This window comes from Staurois parvus, unplaced genomic scaffold (genome assembly GCF_062004578.1).
Source record: "Staurois parvus isolate SC_StPar_1 unplaced genomic scaffold, SC_StPar_1.0 ptg000015l, whole genome shotgun sequence".
Lineage (NCBI taxonomy): Eukaryota > Metazoa > Chordata > Amphibia > Anura > Ranidae > Staurois > Staurois parvus.
The window spans coordinates 7,317,185-7,339,289 of NW_028317811.1; the positions used below are offsets into that span (position 1 = coordinate 7,317,185).

Genomic DNA, 22,105 nt, shown 5'->3' on the forward strand with positions numbered 1-22,105 from the left:
ATACTAATATCTCCACTAGCAGGTGAAGTGTGCAGCACGTGTCAAGGGGTAAAATGCTCATTTAGACCCCTGAATGGCAGGATTGGATTACAGTTGTTGCAAATTTGGAATCATTAAGATCTTTGTAAAAGCCTACCGTTTTCTCAGAAGCAGTATACTTTGACCTTGTTGGCCATCTGTGATCATCTTCATGTTGGTAGAGCAGCAAGGCCACCCACTGCATGGCAGAATGCAGGTCTACAGAGAATTCCACAAATAGATTTTTTTTCTTTTATTTGAGGAATTGATTTAAGTGCATTTTGTGCAGCTGTAATGTTTTTCTGCTCTTTGCTAATTTTATCACCTCAAGGGGTTAGACTGCACCATAGCTGTGTTTTTTTTTGATTTTTTTTGTATTTTAGTTTATATCAGTAACTGAGAAAAATGTCCATATAAAAACAGATTTTTCTCATTCATGAAGTGACACTTGCTTCAAAAACACTTGGTTTAATCAGCTGCCAAAAGGAGAATTACAAAACTGGCGCACCAAAACCCCCCCCCCCCCCCCCAAAAACGGCGACCAAGCCTGGTATGAACGCTCTCTGCTCCCAGTATTCCTCAGATTACTATTGGAAATGTTTTCTCTGCTGAGAAGTCTTGGCCTTAGCTTTGCCCAATGTGGCCATCTCCTGCGCTCTACCCGGGGATGAGTTCACTACAGCTATGCAGGATTTCATAGACAAATTGCAGCCTTGATTGCAAACTCTGACCATGAGGCAAGTGTTTGTCCCAGGTAGTTGGTCAGAAAAGGGTTAGTCCAGGTTAAGATAGAAAAGATGGTCAAATATGAGGAAGTGGTAGGTCTAGGCAAAGACATGATCATAAATAGGCTAGGGTCAGCACACAGAGCCCACAAAGATTCAGGAACATGTGTCCAGGGATAGCGCTTTATTTAAATGGGGCACAAACAGAACACAGGCCAATGGGCTGCAAGCAGGGAGGTTGGGCCGGAGTCATTAGTGGAAACAGGACTCCTTAGGCATGACCTACAGTGTCCACAGTGGAGAACCAGGAAGTGAGCTGATCAGCCTGGGACTCTGCAGGAGAGGAGTTCCAGACAAGTTAAGTCTTTACACTTTCCATGGTAAATAGTTCCTTTTGTTATTCTCAGGCCTTAACCTAACTGTGTTGTAAATATGCCCCAAACTTTGAAGAGCAGTCCATTGCAAACCCTAATAAGTCTGAGTGTCTGACTTTTTTTGATTCATAAATGCCATTGATGATTATCTTCATAGGTCTCATGCGGGCTTACTCTGGCTGAAAAGTAACAGCATGTCTATACCCAGTGCTTAAGTACATTTGTTACCTAATTCTGCTTTCTTCTAAGGTCAAGTAATTCAAATAAAGTCTAACTCCACCCAAAAAAAATTTCTTTTGGGTGGTCGTTTCTTGATTGAACTACTCACCAGCCATACTATAACTGAGATAAGACACTGGTGGCAAAATATTGTCTCTCTCCTACAATCCCTACAAGGCCATATAATACAGGCAATAGCCAATATAAATTTGCTTCCTTTTTTCACATAATTGTATAGCAGAACCTACTAATATACTCTTGTCACTTTTGTTTCCTGTCAGGGCCTAACAAAGAGCCTTTAACAAACCCAGAGCTAAGGAATCATGACAGTCTTCTTGTTCAAGTGAAAACACAAAGGTAGGTATAAAATATGTATTGAGCTATGTTGTTAATCCTGTATTGTGCATTGTATATACAATATATGTTTACAATAAAAGATAAACCTAATGAGCGTGCTTTTGTAAACTCGTAAGAACCTGGCATTCTGTAAAGCACTGAGGCCTCATGCACACTGGGAGTTAAGCCCCTGTTCCTCAGATCCCGGCATTTTTGTGTGGCCGGAAGGCAGAGGTACAGTGTCCAGCCACCGTTGCCAGCAGTCTGTGAAATTCTATGGGAGGATAAAAAAAAAATAAAGCAGCTGTACTGAACAGAGCTATGTTTAGGGCTTTATGCTCCCAGGTACAAATGCTCAGAATGCAGCACACATTGTCACCAGAGCAAAAGATGAGTCAATTATCCAGTGGGCTCAAATGTTTTCTTGACAGCTGTGTAAGATGAGAATTTCTCTGATGTTGGGGAGATTTTATCTCATTTACTGTTTCTCAAGGACAGAAAGTCAAGGGAAATCTCTCCAGTCTCCTTCCCTTCTCTTTTCAAACATTTTACACACAGAAGTGAATGAGTACTTAACCTATACTCCCTATATATGGCTTTGTCCCACTTTTCAGTGCGAGACCCATGGTTGTAAAGGGCATGACTGAGTGCACCCATATGAACCCATATCCTAGCTAAATCTAGGATGCCGTAACTGCAAGGCCAAACTGCTCATTTTTTATTGGCGGCAGAATTGTTTTAGCTTCGTAGCTAGCAGTTCACTTTTTAATTATATATTTTGCAGCCTGATATTTGTGCCTCTGATTTTTCAGAGATTTTCTCATTCCGAAATGTTACCCAAAATATACAAATAAAATCTTTAGTAGCTGCAAAAACGAGGGCACATTTTGGGTGATCATAGCAGCAGACATCTTTGTGTTCCGAAAGAAGACCGAGAGTGTTAAAACAAACTTTGTCCAATCTTTTCATTTTAACCTCTTCATTGGCTGGTTTCCCATTTGATGCGTGTTCTGTATAATCTGCTGAGCACGATCAGTGTCCTTGGGTCACATACATCCTTGGTCTACACATTTGTAAGAGATGGTTGAAGGTTATTTGCTTCAATAGATTCCCTCTCATTAACTGAGCACTAACCCTTTATGATGCACCTTTAAAAACTGATTTAGCAACCTAATTATATTTAGTTTATGTGCTGCAGATTTGGAAAGGTTGTATCTGCATGACTGTAACCTGAATCCTAGCCATGAATAAACTTAATTTGGTCTGTTATTCATCTGACTAGACAAAATAACCATTCTCCTGATACATGGCTTGGCACAAGTAATGTTTGCTGAGATTTTTACTGATAAACTTGTCGAATGTCTGTCTTTATTTTTTGTTTTTTGCAGTGTCTGCTGCTCTTGTTGTTTTGTGAAAATGAATAAATATAATACCATGTACAGTGCTATAGTGATACATACTATTCAACGTGAGTCTACTAGTCTGCTTTGATTTTTTTAAATGCTCATCGGCCAGAAAAACAGAAACCCCTCCTTTCCAGCAAGAGTGGATAAAGTGGGTGCTGAAGTTGAATTAATATGTTTTCTTGCTGAAGGCAGAGAGCATTATTTTTGCATACGTATTCGGTGATTTTATACCGATTTTTATATGTGAGAAATTAGGGAATGTTCTCCACCTAGACCAAACTTGGATAATTTGCATTTTTACTATCTTGATGTCCTAATGCTTTCCATTTTACCAGAGTTTATAAAGACAATGGGGTTGATTTACTAAAAGTGGAGAGTGCAAAATCTGGTGCAGCTGTGCATCGTAGCCAATCAGCTTGTTCAGTTAATCTCCATTCACACTAGGGCATTTCAAATCGCGGACAGAATCACCGCAATTTGAAAATGTAGTAGGAAAAAGCGTAAAACACCATGCACACGAGGTCACACATTTTTTACGCTTTCACAGCACGTTATCAAATCACGGGAAGAATTGCGGCAATTCCGCCCGTTATTTGAAAAGCCCTAGTGTGAATGGAGCCTTAAGGTTTGGCTAAAAAAAAATAACATAGAAGCTGATTGCTTTCTGTGCAAATATTTTGCACGCTCCAGTTTTTTTTTTTTTTTTTATAATTTAAATATTTATTGATTTTTCAGATTAATAAGTTATACAAGTATATCCTTTATAAAAACATAAACACAGTATCAAAAACATTAATTTTTTCATGGTTTCCCATCTCCCCATGTATCTAACAAATGCTCCAAAGGGTTCCAATCCTCTTATTCTTAAAGGCTTTGGAAGCTTCCCTATAAAGTGTTTCAATTGAAAATAACGCCACTCATCCATTTTCGTGAAGACTTCTAATTTTTTTTCCAGTTCCTTAAGTGATTCTGTTTCCTCCCCACTATTATATCCCTTAATTGTGCATCTTCCTTCTTTATCCACTTCCCTGTGATACCTTCTTTACCCGGGGGGTAAAAATTCTGTGGACCCTAAGGGCATTAAAAATTAAATTCCCATCTGTTTGTGTAATGCGTCCCACACTCTTAAAACATTTAATGTGAACAAACTTGTGCTATCTACTAATCCTCGTCATTGTGGAGGTAACCATACGATTCTACTTAAGTTTGTGCTACTTAGTGTATTTTCTGTTTTTAACCCAGCTTTTCCCTTTTGCATTATGTGTCCAGTAAAATAAAAAATTCTCGCCATTATTACTGAGCTATAATATCTTTTCAAGTCTGGTACTCCTAGTCCACCTTTCTCTTTATTTCTACTTAAAATTTCATAGCTTATTATCATTTTTTTATTCCTCCAAATAAATCTTAACATTTTTTTAATTGTTCTAAAATATACTTCTGGTAGTTTAATTGGTATCATTTGAAATTTATATAGAATTTTTGGAACGATCACCATTTTTATCAAATTTATATGACTTATCCACGACGGGGTACCCCTCCTAATTTCCTTAGTTCATCCTTAACCTCATTTAACAAAGTGATGTAACTCAATTTATACAAAGGGATGTAATTCAATTTATACAAGTTCTTGGAGGATATAGTATTATTCCTAACTATTTTAGTTTTTTCTCACTATTTGGAAAATTTATATTTTAAATCTGTTTTTGTTGGATTGATTTTTAAATCTGATATCTCAACATACTTTCAGTGCTCTCATTAAATTTGGCAATGTTATCCTTGGGTTTCCCACATAGAACAGCATATCATCTGCATAAGCTGCCACCTTATGCTCTGTGTCTCCTATCCAGATTCCTTTTATATCTATATTGTTCCTTATTGTAGCTAATAGAGGTTCTAATGACAAAACATATAAAAGTGGAGACAGAGGACAACCCTGTCTTGTTCCGTTTTGCATCCCGAAATACTCTGATAATTCCTGTTGACCATGATTGCTGCAGAGGGCTGACTATATAATTTCCTTATCCATTCTCTCATTCTAGGACCCATCCCCAATATTTCCAGTGTATCCATCATACAGTGGGGCAAAAAAGTATTTAGTCAGCCACCAATTGTGCAAGTTCTCCCACATTAAAAGGTGAGAGAGGCCTGTAATTGGCATCATAGGTAGACCTCAACTATGAGAGACAAAATGAGAAAAAAAATCCAGACAATCACATTGGCTGATTTGGAAATAATTTATTTGCAAATTATGGTGGAAATTAAGTATTTGGTCAATATCAAAAGTTCATCTCAATACTTTGTTATATATTCTTTGTTGGCAATGACAGGGGTCAAACGTTTCCTGTAAGTCTTCACAAGGTTGGCACACACTGTTGCTGGTATGTTGGCCCATTCCTCCATGCAGATCTCCTCTAGAGCAGTGATGTTTTGGGGCTGTCTCTGGGCAACATGGACTTTCAACTCCCTCCAAAGGTTTTCTATGGGGTTGAGATCTGGAGACTGGCTAGGCCACTCCAGGACCTTGAAATACTTCTTACGAAGCCACTCCTTCATAGCCGGGGCAGTATGTTTGGGATCATTGTCATGTTGGAAGACCCAGCCACGTTTCATCTTCAATGCCCTTGCTGATGGAAGGAGGTTTGCACTCAAAATCTCATGATACATGGCTCCATTCATTCTGTCCTGTACATGGATCATTCGTCCTGGTCCCTTTGTGGAGAAACAGCCCCAAAGCATGATGTTGCCACCCCCATGCTTCACAGTAGGTATGGTGTTCTTTGGATGCAACTCAGCATTCTCTCTCCTCCAAACACGGCGAGTTGTGTTTCTACCAAACAGTTCTATTTTGGTTTCATCTGACCATATGACATTCTCCCAATCCTCTTCTGGATCATCCAAATGCTCTCTAGCAAACTTCAGACGGGCCCGGACATGTACTGGCTTAAGCAGGGGGACACGGCTGGCACTGCAGGATCTGAGTCCCTGGCGGCGTAGTGTGTTACTGATGGTAGCCTTTGTTACGTTGGTCCCAGCTCTCTGCAGGTCATTCACTAGGTCCCCCCGTGTGGTCCTAGGATTTTTGCTCACCGTTCTTGTGATCATTTTGACCCCATGGGGTGAGACCTTGCGTGGAGCCCCAGATCGAGGGAAATTATCAGTGGTCTTATATGTCTTCCATTTTCTAATTATTGCTCCCACAGTTGATTTGTTCACACCAAGCTGCTTGCCTATTGCAGATTCAGTCTTCCCAGCCTGGTGCAGGTCTACAATTTTGTTTCTGGTGTCCTTCGACAGCTCTTTGGTCTTCACCATAGTGGAGTTTGGAGTGTGACTGTTTGAGGTTGTGGACAGGTGTCTTTTATACTGATAACAAGTTCAAACAGGTGCCATTGATACAGGTAATGAGTGCAGGACAGAGGAGCCTCTTAAAGAAGAAGGTACACGTCTGTGAGAGCCAGAAATCTTGCTTGTTTGTAGGTGACCAAATACTTATTTTCCACCATAATTTGCAAATAAATTCTTTCCAAATCAGCCAATGTGATTGTCTGGATTTTTTTTCTCATTTTGACTCACATAGTTGAGGTCTACCTATGATGCCAATTACAGGCCTCTCTCATCTTTTAAAGTGGGAGAACGTGCACAATTGGTGGCTGACTAAATACTTTTTTGCCCCACTGTATATCCCCAATCTACTCTATCGAAAGCCTTTTCAGCGTCAATCGAGAGTACCACCACATGGGTTTTTTTCTTTCCTACTTTTTTTGTATGAGAAACAATGATCTCAGTCCATTGTCTCTACCCTCTCTCTCTGGGACAAAACCTACTTGATCTATGTGTATCCATTCCGGCATATGGTCTTTTAACCTGTTTGCCAGAACTTTTGTATATAGTTTAGTGTCTGTGTTTAATAAGGAAATCTGTCTATAACTTGAACAGTGAGTATCATCTTTACTTCTTTATGTATGAGAACTACATGTGCTTGTAGTGATTCCTTCCTCATTTCCATCTCTCCACCCAATGCATTCATATATATCCTCAATTTAGGTACTAATAGGGGAGGGGAAATAGAGGAGCGTGAGAAAGAGAATTAAAAAAATGCCTGCTCCAGTTTTAGTAAATCAACCCCAATGCTTGTAAATCCATAGTAGAACCATATGGCAGGAGAGAGTCCAAAGCCATGATATTAGAGTGGTGCTTTGATTTTAGGTGTGAACCCTTGTTACTTGAATTCTGTGCCTTAGGCAGCACCACAGTAAAGGCATGATATCGCCTGATGCAACATGCCTGTGGCATGATGCTTTTACAATGATTTTATTTATACCAAAGTCAGATTGGTCACTTCAGCATTGATGTGTTACCTAGATAGGACAATGGGTAGTCTGCTCCATCAGTAGAAGCAGAGGAGTAATTCTTTGAAAATGTATATTATATGGCCTACTGTTGGCTTCTGCTTGATATTTCCCAATTATTTATTGTCCAGTTTACACAGTAGGATAAGTTTGCATTCACCTCCTATGCAGACGTAAATACAAATGGGCAAAACAGAGGCAAACTTGAAGGACCTGGCATTTGTCATCGGTGCTAAAGGTTGGCCTATATTTCTGCCCTCCTCAAATTGTCTGTGGTTTTCTTTAGGTTGGCACTGTTCCCCACATCAAAACTGAACATCATTGAACAGCTGAGTGATGCCTACAGGACAACACAGCATGGATTTTGTTACTCCTTAAGTCTCATGAAGATGTTTTTGTGAAAAGGTTTTATGAGGCTAAACTATAAGCATTGATGTATCTGAGAGAGGATTTCTTTTTCTGCTTAGAAACTGATAAACTTTGCCAAATGTCATGCAGTTAATATTGTGCTCTTGATGTAGAATGAAGCAACAGATGAGAAGGAAATGCACTTTCCTTTGGCCAAGTTGGCTGTAGTTTATTCAGAATTGCCTAATGTTACTGAATATTCCAGACTCTCAGAACTGCAAGTTCCGGACAAGAACATTTTTTACTTATGTGGCTTCACTGTTGGTATTTGAGTGATATTAAAGCTTCAGCTTTCTTATAGCAAGTATATGTCATACTTGCCTGCTCTGTGCAATGGTTTTGCACAGAGCAGCCTGATTCTCCTCTTCCCTGGTCCCCTGCTGTCATTACTGTCTGCTCCCCCTTGACCAGTTTCCCCAGTAGCAAGCCACTTGCTATGGGGGCACTAGTACATGCTCGCTCCTGAGCTCCACTGTGTGCGTCCTTCAGACCGAGCCATGGCTCTGCCCTGCCCCCCACCCCCTGCTCGCTGGCTGTGACTAATGACCAATGGCTCCTGCTGGTGTCTCAGTCAATGAGAGGGAGGAGAATGCATGAAGGTTAAAAAACCTTTTAGCCTTTACAACCAAATTGCACTCACTAGCCATTTTATTAGGTACAGCCACATGGCAGCAACAATGCGTTTAGGCATCTAGATGTGATAAAGACGACTTGCTGATGTTCAAACCAAGCATCAGAATGGGAAAAAAAGGGGATTTAAGTGTCTTTGAATGTGGCATGGTTGGTGGCAGACGGGTTGGTCTGAGTACTTTTAAAAACTGCTAATCTACTGCGATTTCCTTGCACAACCATCTCTAGGGTTTACAGAGAATGGTCCGCAAAAGAGAAAATATCCAGTGAGCGGCAGTTGTGTGGATGAAAATGCCTGTTGATGTCAGAGGAGAATGGGCAGACTGCTTCGGGATGATGGAAACACTCCTCTGAGATTTTGGTCCCTATTGACACAAGATACTCCTGCCTTTCTAACACCTTGTTGAATCTATGCCATGAAGAATTAAGGCAGTTTCATTTCCAGCTCCCCTAATAGCTATAACTTTTGGGAATCCAGAATTTTGAAACATTCTATTACCAGCTGTCAGAAGAGGTTGTGCTTTTTGTTCTCTTTAGCATAGACTGAGGAATCGACAGTCAAGGGCTGCTGGATATCTAACAAAGGAATGAAACATAGGTCATAACCTGTAGCAGGCAGGAGGAAGAAAGTGTATATTGTAGAAAAGCTTTTTCAACAGTCTTTTCTTTTTTTTGAGATTTCTGCCACTGTAGACCCATGTTCTTATCTAGCCAATCTCTAGTGCATTAGTTGGACATTAAGCAACATAGTGTGTAAGTAACATAATGGCTAGAGTGCCAAAACCCCATGGTATAATTCTTCATCAGAGGTGGTGTTTGTGGGTCTTAGTGATGCTTCTTAGAGACAGTGAATGGACTCATAAGATGGAATATATTCATCTGTTCAAACCCTGCATACACACAATGCTCCTTCAGTCTGTACCTGAAGGTTTTCTACCATAATCTATGTCTACACATGCATGGAGGACACTTATTTTTAATTCATCAGGACAGGCACCTCGTTGTCAATTGTAAATGTTTTTATATATTTAAACCTTCTGTGATTGCATACTTCCCAGTTTGGGTAGGTAGATCGAAACCATTTATCAGCCAAACCTACACCCTTGTCACACACTTGTTCGTTTATTCTTCAACCCCCTTTCTGGTCATTTCAAGCAGGCTGTCAGTACTCGTACAACAGGAACAGGTTTACCGTACATACACATCCATGGCTTGTAGGTATTTTCAAACTATGGATACTACAAATGCACAAAGTACCCAGACGCTCTACATCACTTTTGTGCAATTTGAAAATAAATATTTGACTAGTTTAGGTGCATAACTATTTTTTTTATCAGCAGCAATAATTTAGTGGCTAGATTCTTAACATTTGCAGTCGAAGGCAATATCAACAGTTTTAATAACTTATAATCAGTAATTTTATTAGATTTATATGATCTGTACCTCAGGCATAGAATGTCACTTTGCCCCCATCAGGAAGGTATAAGCGTTAAAGCAGGGGTAGGCAACCTTAAAGGATAAATTCACCTTTTAGACAAAAATAATAAATGCACATTTTTTTGCAGGAGCCTGGAAAGCATTGCACCAGTGATCAGTAGTTTGTTGGTGCAATGCAGGTCTCCTGCAGACCTGTCAGAATATCTGCTTCCCATACGGAGGCTTCAATGACAGGAAGCTCAATGAAATACTATGGCGCTCCACAGCGCCGTGGTAGTTCATTGAAAACTACAAGCAGTCAGCCGCTTAGGCTGTCAGGACTTGTAGTTCATTCATTCACAGCAGTCCTTGAATGAATGATGCGGATGTATGGGCGGGACCCTGCACTGCCTCGCTGTTTTCAAATTTGACAGATAGTATGGGGAGAAGTATCCCTGTACTGTCAGAGGGAGGGGGGTGGCGAGCGCTGCTGCTGCTATGGGAACATGGCATGTTCCACCCTAAAAACGGATGTTACATGTTCCGAAAGAAGAATTTCTCCTTTTAAAGAGGTGGAGATCTAGCTGAACAACATTGGAGAGGTCAAGGATCACTGGGCACAGTGTTGCCTCCTCATAACCGATTTAAACTTTTTTTTTTATTGCCGTACTACTGTCTCAGTTGTGTGCATTGCATGACAATCATGGGTTTAAATCCAGTGGTGAGAAGGCAGCATATTGCCCCCTCACCGCCTGTCAAACACACTTGGATTGCTTGTGAATGAGCCCTTAATTGCATTTGGCAGCAGCACCTGTTAGGGCTTGTTAACACACAACGTTTGGGGGTGGTACAACCCTGTGCATGAGTCAAGGTTTTACTTTTCTCCCTTACCCCCCGCCCCCCAAATCCCTACCCCCTTTAGCTGCCAAGGCAGCATCCAAAGATGTATGAATTAAACCCTCTGTTGCTTTTAGTGTGTGCTACTACCTGCTAATTGCGACCCATTCAAGTAAGTGGGGCCACTTGGCAAGCGACTGCATGCTTCTGCGGGGTCCAAAAGGTTAAAGCAGGGGGTGAGAAAGCAACACAAGACTGCCTGCTTTAACCCCTAGTTTGCTGTACTGCACAAGGTTGTAGGGCACTTGCAGAGTGGCATCATTTGCTTGAATGGGTCATACTTGGCAAGTGCTACTTCCACCAACCATGACAGGGCGTTTAACTCCGCTGTGACATATGTACACCCCTGGCTGCTACAGCTAAAGGGGGTGCGGTTGGGGTTTTGGTGTGCTTTCAGAAAGTGCATCCAACCCACAGAATATAATAGAAGTCTATGGCTAAACGAAGCAAACCCACAGGAAAGCTGCAGGTACTGCACTGCACCCGTGGTGTGGGTAAATCCCAGTGCATCAGTGTGAAAGCAGCCCTATACTATTATGCCCAGTATATTGCTTCACACTACCCCGAACATCTTATTTTCTGCTGCTGGCACCACTTTGGAGACCACTAGCCAGGATAAGAGGTGGAGTGGAGTTGGTATCACTCCGCATGGATCAGGGGCTGTGGAGGCTTTGGCTTATGTGGGTCTTGTTCCTTACTACAGCTCCAACTTTACAAGTAGTTCCTCTGCATTGCACTCTGATGTTCTGGAATGGCGGGTCAGCAAGCCGCGGTCTACTGAGGTGAAGGGAAATCTTCCTAATGAGATACCAATGGCAAAAACAGACAATAGTTTACCTCTCCCTATGCTATTCAAAATGATAGGGTTGGAGGCAGGGATTGTAACTCTAGATGTAAGTTAAGATCACCTTCATCATGTTTGAAAGTGTCAAGTAGCTCAATCCAGACATTAATGTCTACATTTTCCTGCAGACATGTTAGGCCCCTTCTCTTTCTGCTGAGCTATTTACTCTTGTTGCTTGTGTGCCATGGCTGGTGCAGAGTTCCACATTGTTACTTTTAAGGCCTTATTTACATCGGGGGGGGCAAGAGAGCGATAAAAACAGGTGGTTGAGCCATGGTTTTACCGCCTACCTAAAAGAGAACATACAGCTGGAGGAGGCTGGGCACATGCAAAGCATCTCAGCAGCAGCAAATGTAACATAGCCTGTCGAGTTGGACAGGCACCCCCATCTGTCAAATTTGTCCATTGAACTTGCAGTTGCAGTGTACCAATCCCCATCAAATTCCTTGTTTTAAAAAAAAAAAAAAAGCCAAAAAGCTAATTGGCATTTGGGAGATGGCAGCATTGCCTCCTGAAAGCCTGCAAGCCACTGCTCTAATGCTCTCTGAAAAGCAATCCATTGCGGAACTCTTTTCAAAGAGCAGTAGAAGCTGCCACAGGGGGGAGGCTACTCTTAAGAGCTGTAATTCCTAAACCCTTCCTCCAATTTGGATGTACATACCCTCAAATTAAACCTGAGAGTGTGCACTTTCAGCCCATATCCATTATATAACTATAGCTCTATATGTTTCGGTAAATACCTGGGAAAAAAATACAATTGTGCCTGTATCCAAATACATATGGACCTAACTGTATGGGGGGGGGGGGGGGGGGGCAACCTATGAAACGCTTCTGCTATTAGAATCATTTTTTTATCCTGATCTGTATTTTTATGGGGGCTATTGCTATTTAAATTAGAGCAGTGTGATCCTAAGACTGTTAAAAAGTGGGGCATTAAAACAAACCTGTTGCTTTGCCCTTCAGGCTTTAAGGCAGAATATCTATTCTAACTGGATTTATTAATGAAACTTCTTGAGATGTTACTGTATATGTCCTATGTAGTACACACATCTAAAAAAAATTATCTTTTTTAGCTATAAGCATTAAATAAGTGAACTACTTTCAAAGGTACAAAAATGGTGCAAATAACTGACATTTTCTTTTAAAGTCCCACTGTGTAAATCCAGTCGTTTGATTATAAAGTGATTGAGACCCAACATTGTTGTTATTCAGGATTTATATAGCGCCAACTGTTTGCTCAGCGCTTTACAATATAACGGGAGACAATACAGCAACAATACAGTTCAATACAAGAGGGTTAGGAGGGCCCTGCTCCTCGGAGCTTACAATCTAAAGTTTTTAGATTGTCGGTGTTTTTGTAGATGAAAAATCTATTAAGACCCTTTTTTATAATCAACCCTTTTTTGTTTAATACATACAAAAAGTTGTGGTTGCGAGATGTGGTTAACCTTTTTTTGCTTTTAATAGACCATAAGGTACACTGTAGTAGCCCCAGTCCTCCTAAATGCTATAATTCTGTCAGGTCATCACTTCATAAAATCCAGCTACTCTTTGGCCTTCTCAGTAGGTTAGGTCATGTTTTGTTTAGGAAGGTTAATGGTTCAGTCCCTTTTGCCTAAGCTGTATGCTTGTTTTTATTGACACTTCCAGTTCACATTGGCCTTTATGGTATGCTGGATTTGGCATGCTGAGTGCCTGTAGTTAGCACCAGACTCTGTACATTCTTGCCTGTGTTGTTTACTTTGCAGAAAAATTGCTGGAATTTTTAGGACAAAGAAAGTTCATCTCTGGCATGTGACTGTTTAGAAGGTAAATGGATTGCTTTCATCATAGCATATTCTTAGCATGCATATAATGTATTAAAACCAATTAGCTGAAGATTTGATGGCATTAAACAATCTTTAGCTCAAATGCTGCTTTGGCACAACAAAAACACTTTTAATTTATTTGAATTCTGTTGGGTTTTCCACTTAGATTGAGTTCTTAAGATCAGGGTTCTCCAAACTTTTCAATTTGAGGGCCAAATCAGATATTTTCCAAATATTCTCAGGCAAAAAGAAAATCGGTTTAATAAATTAAGGAATGAAATTTAAATGAATGAACAATCCCCAAGAATTAACTTCATACTGGATTCCCCCCCTTTCACGTCAGAGTCCCTGTTATACTAGAGTTCTTCCCATCAGAAGCAGAGACCAAATTCTACAAATCCTCTGTGCATTGAATCTTAGGATACGCCAGCGACCCTAGCTGACGGCTGGATAAAATTCCCATTAAGCGATTTGAATCATGGGCTGTAGTTTGGAGACCCCTGCTCTGCATCATATGTTGACAAATATTCATTTGCAGTTGTTGCCATTGTGTGTAGCCAATTATATGTGCCCTCCTATCCCTCTTGTATTGAACTGTATTGTTGCTGTATTGTCTCCGTTATATTGTAAAGTGCTGAGCAAACTGTTGGTGCTATATAAATCCTGTATAATAATATAAATTTTGTGTTTGTGGGTATTTTTTTTTTTTTTTCACGATCTTGGCATACCCAGTTTGCATAGTGCTGCAAATTTAGTATTACTTATATATCATTTCAGAATCGATTCTAAACCATTACTAGTCCTTATGTGGAGGTCTTTAGCCATTTTCTCACAGTGGCCATATATAGGCAGGTCTTTGGAACAGATCTTCCAATGTTTTGGAACAATCAGCCTGTACAGGAATACAGCATCCAGTTTGCCTGACGGATATATTAGATGCCTATTTTTTGCTTTGTTTACATTCAAATCTGGAAGATAACAAATGTATATAGACAATAATAGACCAATGTTTTTATGACTTTTTTTTTTTTTTTCTGAAGCAATCTGTTGTGCCATATTTTTATAATGTGATCATGTGGTATGTAGAGTTTTCTGGTGATGCCTGGGGCCAACTCCTTAATTGTATGCCCCAAAGGGCTGGTTCACTTTGGAACGCATGCGTTCCTGTGTGATTCCAGTGCATTTACCTGTGTTGCGTTTTTGACAGCCAAATCATTTGAATGGGCTACAAAACACACTGGACCATAGAAAAAGTAGTGCAAGCACTACTTTTAGAAGACACGCTGAAACCCACCGCACGGTACTTCCGGAGTCGTACTATGCTATCTAGTGCCCGCAAATGCACGAGTTTACCATTTGTGTTTTGGACAGTTTATGGCTGTAGCTTCATTTCTAGAACACAGTGCCAAGTGTCTATGGTTTCCACGCACAAACTCTACCAGGTTTTTTGTGTTGCCCTTACTCTTTATTCTGTTCAGATTCTTCATTTGTTGTCAGTGTGTCAGATGGCGGGTCGCCCGACGGCCAGCCACTAAAGACAAACCACCGGCGTGCGGCTGTGGCAGGAAGGCTAAGAGGCTGCCTGGCGGCAGTCTATGTCTGTCCTGTCCTGGATGCCGGGGGCCATCGCACCTTTGGCCCCACCCATTGCTCACCATTGATGTGCTGTATTTAATTTTTATCAGTTGATACCAGTTTAATAAGTTGTAGCTACTTATGCCATTCATGCACAAAGGTTGTTTGTTTTTTTATTTGTACCTTTCCTGTATGTGGAGTGAAGACCATGATATAAATTAAAGTGTTACTAAACCTAAGATCCTGCATTCACTATATCTGGTCTCCCACAGTACACAGAACATGGAAATGCAATATTTTAGTAAATATAAACTGCTAAATTCCTTTTCTCATCAGTAGTATATAGCAGTCTTGTGACATCTATCGGTGTCCAGCAGAGCACTGCTTAAAGCTTGTAGGAGGAGTTTCCATTCTCTCCTGATTGTCCTATGAGGCTGCAGGACCCCTGACTCTGTTTGGACAGCACTGATTGGCTGTGCGCTAATCAAATGCACTCTCCCAAGAAAAAAAACACTCTAGCAATACACACCAAACTGGGCATGCATTGTGGGTTTAGTAGCACTTTACTGACTCCACAATGCTTTTAAGGACCAAACAGTTAAAATCAGCTTTCCTCTTCACCCCCCAGCCACAGCTTGCCTCTTCACCCCCCAGCCACAGCTTGCCTCTTCACCCCCCAGCCACAGCTTGCCTCTTCACCCCCCAGCCACAGCTTGCCTCTTCACCCCCCAGCCACAGCTTGCCTCTTCACCCCCCAGCCACAGCTTGCCTCTTCACCCCCCAGCCACAGCTTGCCTCTTCACCCCTCAGCCACAGCTTGCCTCTTCACCCCCCAGCCACAGCTTGCCTCTTCACCCCCCAGTCACAGCTTGCCTCTTCACCCCCCAGTCACAGCTTGCCTCTTCACCCCCCAGTCACAGCTTGCCTCTTCACCCCCCAGTCACAGCTTGCCTCTTCACCCCCCAGCCACAGCTTGCCTCTTCACCCCCCAGCCACAGCTCGCTTCTGCATCCCCTGTCAGAAACTCAACTGTCAATTCACCTCTTCAACACCTGACTGCAGCTCACCTCTGCACCCCCTTATTTTCGGGGAAACACTGTATGTATGCTCCTTCATTCAGAGCATCACACTAATATATTGCCTCTTAGCACTGTAATGTAGTGTATGGACAGTATAAAGATCTACAGCCAAGAAAAGCTCCATTCTCCTCTTAAAGATCTCCAACAGCTTCAGCAATGACTGAGCTAATAAAGAAGTCATGCCCTTTATGTAAATGAAGCTGGGATTTGCGAACAGCTGTGTAACAAATAGGTTTGAAGAGTGCTCTGACAAGTCCCCTGTGATGTTCTTTACCACATCACACGTGCCTCCTCCTTACTTTCCAAATCTTTGTTTGTCCTGTTTAGCTCAGATTCATTATCTCGCCTTGTGTTGCTCATTATTGTGACATATCCCCTTGGCTTCTTTTTGCTGACCACCTGCCCACTATTAAGAAACACAATTCCCTATCTCCACCTACAACTAACAGATGGGACACGATATAGAGGGCTGACTTCTGCCGCATAATATGATTTTTTTTTTTTTTTTACCTTTTTCCAAGCTACTTTTTTTTGACTTGCTGCAGAGAATGGTATCAAAGTTTAAAAATTAGGGGACAGAATTTTAGGTGTATCTAAACCAAAGATCATTTTTTTTATACTGCAGCTTATTTTTTTAGACTTTTTATGTTTTATTTACAGGTGGTGATTCTGTTATTGGCACATTTTCTGCCCTAGGGTGCAGTGCTTGCTTACCCTAGGTTTGTCAGTGACGGCAATTATTAGAACTACAGAATACGTTCCCCTCCCCTCATCTCCATAATTTAGGCAGGCCATATAAGATATTTTTTTTTTTTTTTTTTTTATGTTCAACCAGTGTGAAAAAAGAAATGAACAGATTACCCTCTCCACGTATTCAGTGAGCATGGAGGAACACTCCCACGAACAATTGCATTCTGCTCTCCACTGGCAGATTACAATGAACAGTGGTACCATCTGTAGCCGGCAGCACTGATTGTTCAGGAACAAACCAACAGGCTGGTTGTACGTAAGCCGATTGATAGAGAGTGGGGGTGGGGTCGAGCTGTGCTGTGTGTGTCTATGGACACACATAGCGCAGCTCAAGAACAAGCCTGCAAGTCTTCTCCCATAGCAAGTGGCTTGCTATGGGAGCAAACATTATATCCAACACACAAGTGCCTGTAAAATTGCTGTAAATTGGTGCTGCTGTGACTAGCAGCTGAAAACCAAAAATATTCTAAGCAAAAGTATGTCACCAGAACACCACGCATCTCCAGAGCAGGTCCAAAACTTTATTCAGCAATCACATCACAGCAGAAGCAATGTTTTTGGAACCGCGAAGGACCCCTTCATCAGGATTTGGACCAGCTCTGTAGGTGTGTGGTGTGCTGTTTACATACTTTTGCTTGCTAAGGGTGCAGACACAGAAGCTGAGAAACCAAGATCACGGGCATAGGACCCCAGGAGAGGAGGTTTGGGGCAGTTCTGTGCAATGGTATTGCACAGATGAATATAACATATTTACTATTTTAATTAAAAAAAATTTTGTCAGGAGCCCTTCAATAATCTGGAGCGAGGGGTGTATTTTGTGTGCACAGTATTTTTGAAAGGATGCAGTAAGGTGTCAACAGCTCCTGCCTGATTCGATTTACTCACCCCAAGCTAAAAATTATAATCTCAAACAAATAATGTTGTCTGCAGCAGGACATTTTAATGAGAGATAATTGGCTGCAGATGACACAGCGGTGTAAAACTGGCCAGCAGCAGGACAATTTAAAACACAAGGCTATGCCCAAATACGAGAGAAACGGATCATGGGTTGGAGCTTTACTACAAGAATTAAAGGCTATGTTAATGCTTGTTAAAAATAAATGCACATAAATGCACATTTTTTTCCGTGTGTGTAGTGTTTTTTTTTTTTTTTTTGGTTTTTTTTTTACACAGGACCTTGTAAGGCATTAAACTCTTCTTGGAGAGCTCTCCAGCCTCTCCTGGTGTACCACCCAAACCCTAGATAGTCCTCTTCTATCCAGCTGTCTAAAGGAATCCCTAGACAAGGGGATCTAGAATCTACCACCTTAAAGCACAGTCCAGCTGGGGGTTAGTTAGGTTTCCTACCTGAATGCCCTCTCCCCTACTACAGTCCATGGGATGTAGAAGTGCTCACTGTCCCTCTTCTGTAAGTTGAAGGTTGGTAACTGCCTTTAGGCCTTCTGCTGGGATGGCTCCTTCCTTAGTCCCACAAATGGTCCTCTCTCAGGGAGCCAGTGAGGTTCAGATTTCCTCCTGTCCAGATCCTACCTGGAGGCAGGTCCATTCCCACTGGGCCCCCTCCCAGGCTCCAAACTCACCTCTTGCTCTCACATCTTCAACCCAAATGTTCCTCTTGCTGAGCCGGCTCATTCACTCTTAAAGGCTGCCCTGGCCCCTGTCAAGCCTCCTGCTCGGGGTTTGACCAGAATCCTCTAAGTCTGCAGGCCAGCTGCTCCTCACCCCTGCCCACTGCTTCTAGAATCTTCTCAAGATTCTAAAGCAGGGGGGAGGTATCAAGAAACTGACCTGCAGAGCCTCTCAACCCTGACCCTGCTCACTATTCTCCAAGACTTCTACTCAGCCTTTCTAACTAAAAATAAAACACTAGCTGCCTATCTAGAGGGGCGCTACAAAATGTACCCTTGCCTGCAAAAGAGAGGAATCCCCACCTGCTTTTATGGGAGTGTCTTGGGGTGTGGTGGGCTGGTGCATGGAAGCATGTTACATATTACATTCTAAACACAGATTTAACTTGTTGCTAAATGTGAACCTATCTTTAAAAGATGCTGCTAAAGATAAAGCAGTGTAAACGTGGCCAGCATCGGGCCCATTTTAATTGGATATAATGGGCCTAACCAGTTTATGCCTGACTGTCTGGGGTCGTGGGAGGGATGGTGCACTAAATGTGAGTGATATAAATGCATGTCCTTGATTGGGCACTGTGTGTTATGCGGTAACAACTCTCAGCCCCTGTCCTCCACTGTGTTCTGAATGTAAAGAGACTGTTAAAGTTAATACAGCCAAAATAATTTAGGAAATCTGCTCCGTGATTGTATTGTATATGTGGAAAGCAACATAGAGAGGATGTGATAAACAGTTATAGCCAGCAACAATTAGGAAATGTGTCCTTTTGAAAAAGCACATGGAGCCTACTATCCGTGTCAATGTGTATTTGACTGTGCAGTCATTTTTATGTATATTAAAACTGACCTGCAGATATTAATGCCATCAGTTGCCTGTGTAGCAGCACTAGAAGTGGTGGGTCACAACTAGATCCACTATTAAAACAAATCTAACAAGTGGAAAACCAATTAAGCAGATACATGATTCAGTGTCTTGCAGCTTTTTTGCTAAATAACACTCCTAGCCTATCGATTTGAGAAGCTGGGGTAGATTTACTAAAACTGGAGCACTCAGAATCTGGTGCAGCTGTGCATGGTAGCCAATAGGCTTCTAATTTCTGCTTGTTCAATTAAGCTTTGGCAAGAGCACCTGGAAGTTGATTGATTTGACTTTAAGTAAATAGCTCCCACTGTTGCTGCAACTGTTGCAGTAGAAGTTGAGGACCTGGCTTTTCTTTCTGTTATGGGTACCTGGAATTACCAAATCGGCTGCTCATAACTCAAACCATGTGTGTAGTCCAACTTTGTATTTAGATGCTTGCCTGGAGCTGAAGTTCACTTTTGAATTTAGATGTTCATTTTCACAATATTTCTCCTAACAGGTCATGGGGAACTCTTATGCAGGCCAGCTGAAATCTGCCCAGTTTGAGGAAGCTCTTCACAATTCTATAGAAGCCTCTCTAAGATGTAACAGTGTAGTACCACGACCAGTGTTCTCCCAGCTTTATCTCAATGCAGACAACTCCCCATTCACTCCAGAAGGTAGGTACCGTGGAAGGGTTCATCTATACAGTAGTATTCTTTTCTAGCATGAAAAGCATTACTAGTACTGTTGGGTATTGAAATCATCATCATTATTTATTACAGGTACTTTTTATAGCACCATCAATTTACACAGTGTTATATATTTACATTCACATCCGTCCCTAACCTAAAAGAAGCTTACGATCTAAGGTCCCTAGCTCACATTCATACATACACATACTAGGGACAATTTATATGGAAGCCAAATAACCTACCAGCATGTCTTTGGAGTGTGGGAGGAAACCCACGCAGGTACAGGGAGAACATGCAAAAGGTAGTGCTATGGTTAGGGTTCAAACCAACAACCCTAGTACTGCTGGGCGGAAGTGCTACTGCCACTGTCAATAAATTTATTGGCCGCAATTGGTCAAGTGTAACATTAGTTGCCTTCCTTGGTTAATAAAGAATTGAGTGAGGAAGGGTTAAAGCATTAGCAAGATTTTCTTTTTTATGTGCCCATTGGTGACATTTCCCTTACTTCCTCTCCCAGTAGCCACAGTTAAGTAAACTACAACTGGTAATAAAATAATGTTTTCGCAGACAATCTCGGAGGCCTTTGCTTGTATTCTCTTTTCTGTAGGGTCACAGGGACAAGAAGTGAGGGCAAATGAGCCCTGTGAGGACAGAAATGGCACATGTAACCCTGGTCATCTACCAAATAATTGTATGAATATTTTTGCTTATGTCTAGTAAGTCAGTCACGTTTTACTGAGCTTATGAAATGCAGGCTAGAATTGTTAGACATTATTTCATAAAGACATTTTGTAGATCTTAGAAGCATCTTAAGTAAAGCTTGTCGTATTACAGCATCCAAGTATGCAGGCTGTGATCAAAGCCTGGAAAAGTGTCAAATTATGTCCAAAAAAGATTCATATTGTCCTAATATTAAATAATAGTTCAGCATATTTTTGTATGCCTTTTTGTTTTTTAAATGGCAGTATATTAATATTCTATATTGATTTTTCATAAGGTATTGATGTAAAGCCTAAACTAGAGGAACTAGATAAAGATTTTGCCCAACGGTACACTCAGAATGGCAGCCTTGATTTCTCGAACAGCCAGACAGTGTGTGAAATGGAAGATGACGACGATGATGATGTATCTGGTTCAAATAGTCCTCCATTGCCTTACATCCAGAAGCCACCTCCAGAGGGTTCTTGTACTGTAGATGGTAAGGTCCTGTCTATCAGATGACATAGTATAATATATGCCTTTTATCTCTCTGTGGTCTGAGTTTTATAAAAACAGAGGTTCTACTGCTTCCCCTCTTTATCCAAAAGTCAAAACACATGTTTGTTTGAATTCCACTTTAATCTCTTTGTACTGATTGTTTCAGTTTCTGCCTGTTTCTGTTACATGTTTGTGGGGGGTGGTAACCCTAGCATGGTGGAACCTCTTACTTTGACTGTTTATTAATTCTTTAAGTGCTTGCATGGTAATATCATCTAATGTGTGAGTTGGCACCTACCCTTGCACAGAGGCTAGCTTGCTACACTGGGCACCACATCTGACATAACTTTTTTTTTTCTCCTATCAGTGACACCTGTCCTAGCACTGACTAGAAAACTGTTTTGAAAGAAATGGCCTGAAACATTGACCATCTTCCACAAGTTCTTAAACATTTACACAACTCGCTTCAACCCAAAGACATGGAGGCAAACTGCAGTATACTTCATGAGGCTTTGCACACTCGTGTTTCAGGCCCAGCCCATAGGCAGTTTCTGCTATGCCGCAGGCCCTAACTTGGGGTCTCTGTTGCTAGAAGGGCAGAGCATACAACCACCAATGCCCCCTCTGACAGAACCTCCATTTTCTGCCACCACAGACTCCTCTCCTGAACTGGCTGCTTCTCCATTCTCTCCAATACTCATCAAATTAACAAATAGGTATACAATTTGTTTCCCATTCCCATACAGTGAAGGATTTCACTCTTGTTCAATAATCTCAGTAAATTAGACCAGACTATTCACTTAACCCAGCAACTCCTTGTACTAAATCAAATGGCTTAGTTATATATATTCTCTTCATATTGTTGGTTTTGATATCCACATGGAAAAAGATTATGAAAGTAACAGCATTCCAT

At 41.4% G+C, this 22,105-nt stretch overlaps 1 protein-coding gene across 1 annotated transcript in view; it reads left to right on the plus strand.

The window, feature by feature from the left end:
• GREB1L (GREB1 like retinoic acid receptor coactivator) overlaps positions 1 to 22,105 on the plus strand; it is a 155,651-nt gene that overhangs the window by 65,393 nt on the left and 68,153 nt on the right. The window contains exons 2-4 of the mRNA XM_089678331.1: positions 1,618 to 1,693; positions 19,821 to 19,980; positions 20,993 to 21,193. Of these exons, the coding sequence (XP_089534457.1) occupies positions 19,824 to 19,980; positions 20,993 to 21,193 (358 nt within the window). The 5' untranslated portion in view covers positions 1,618 to 1,693; positions 19,821 to 19,823. The remainder of the gene's footprint in view (positions 1 to 1,617; positions 1,694 to 19,820; positions 19,981 to 20,992; positions 21,194 to 22,105) is intronic.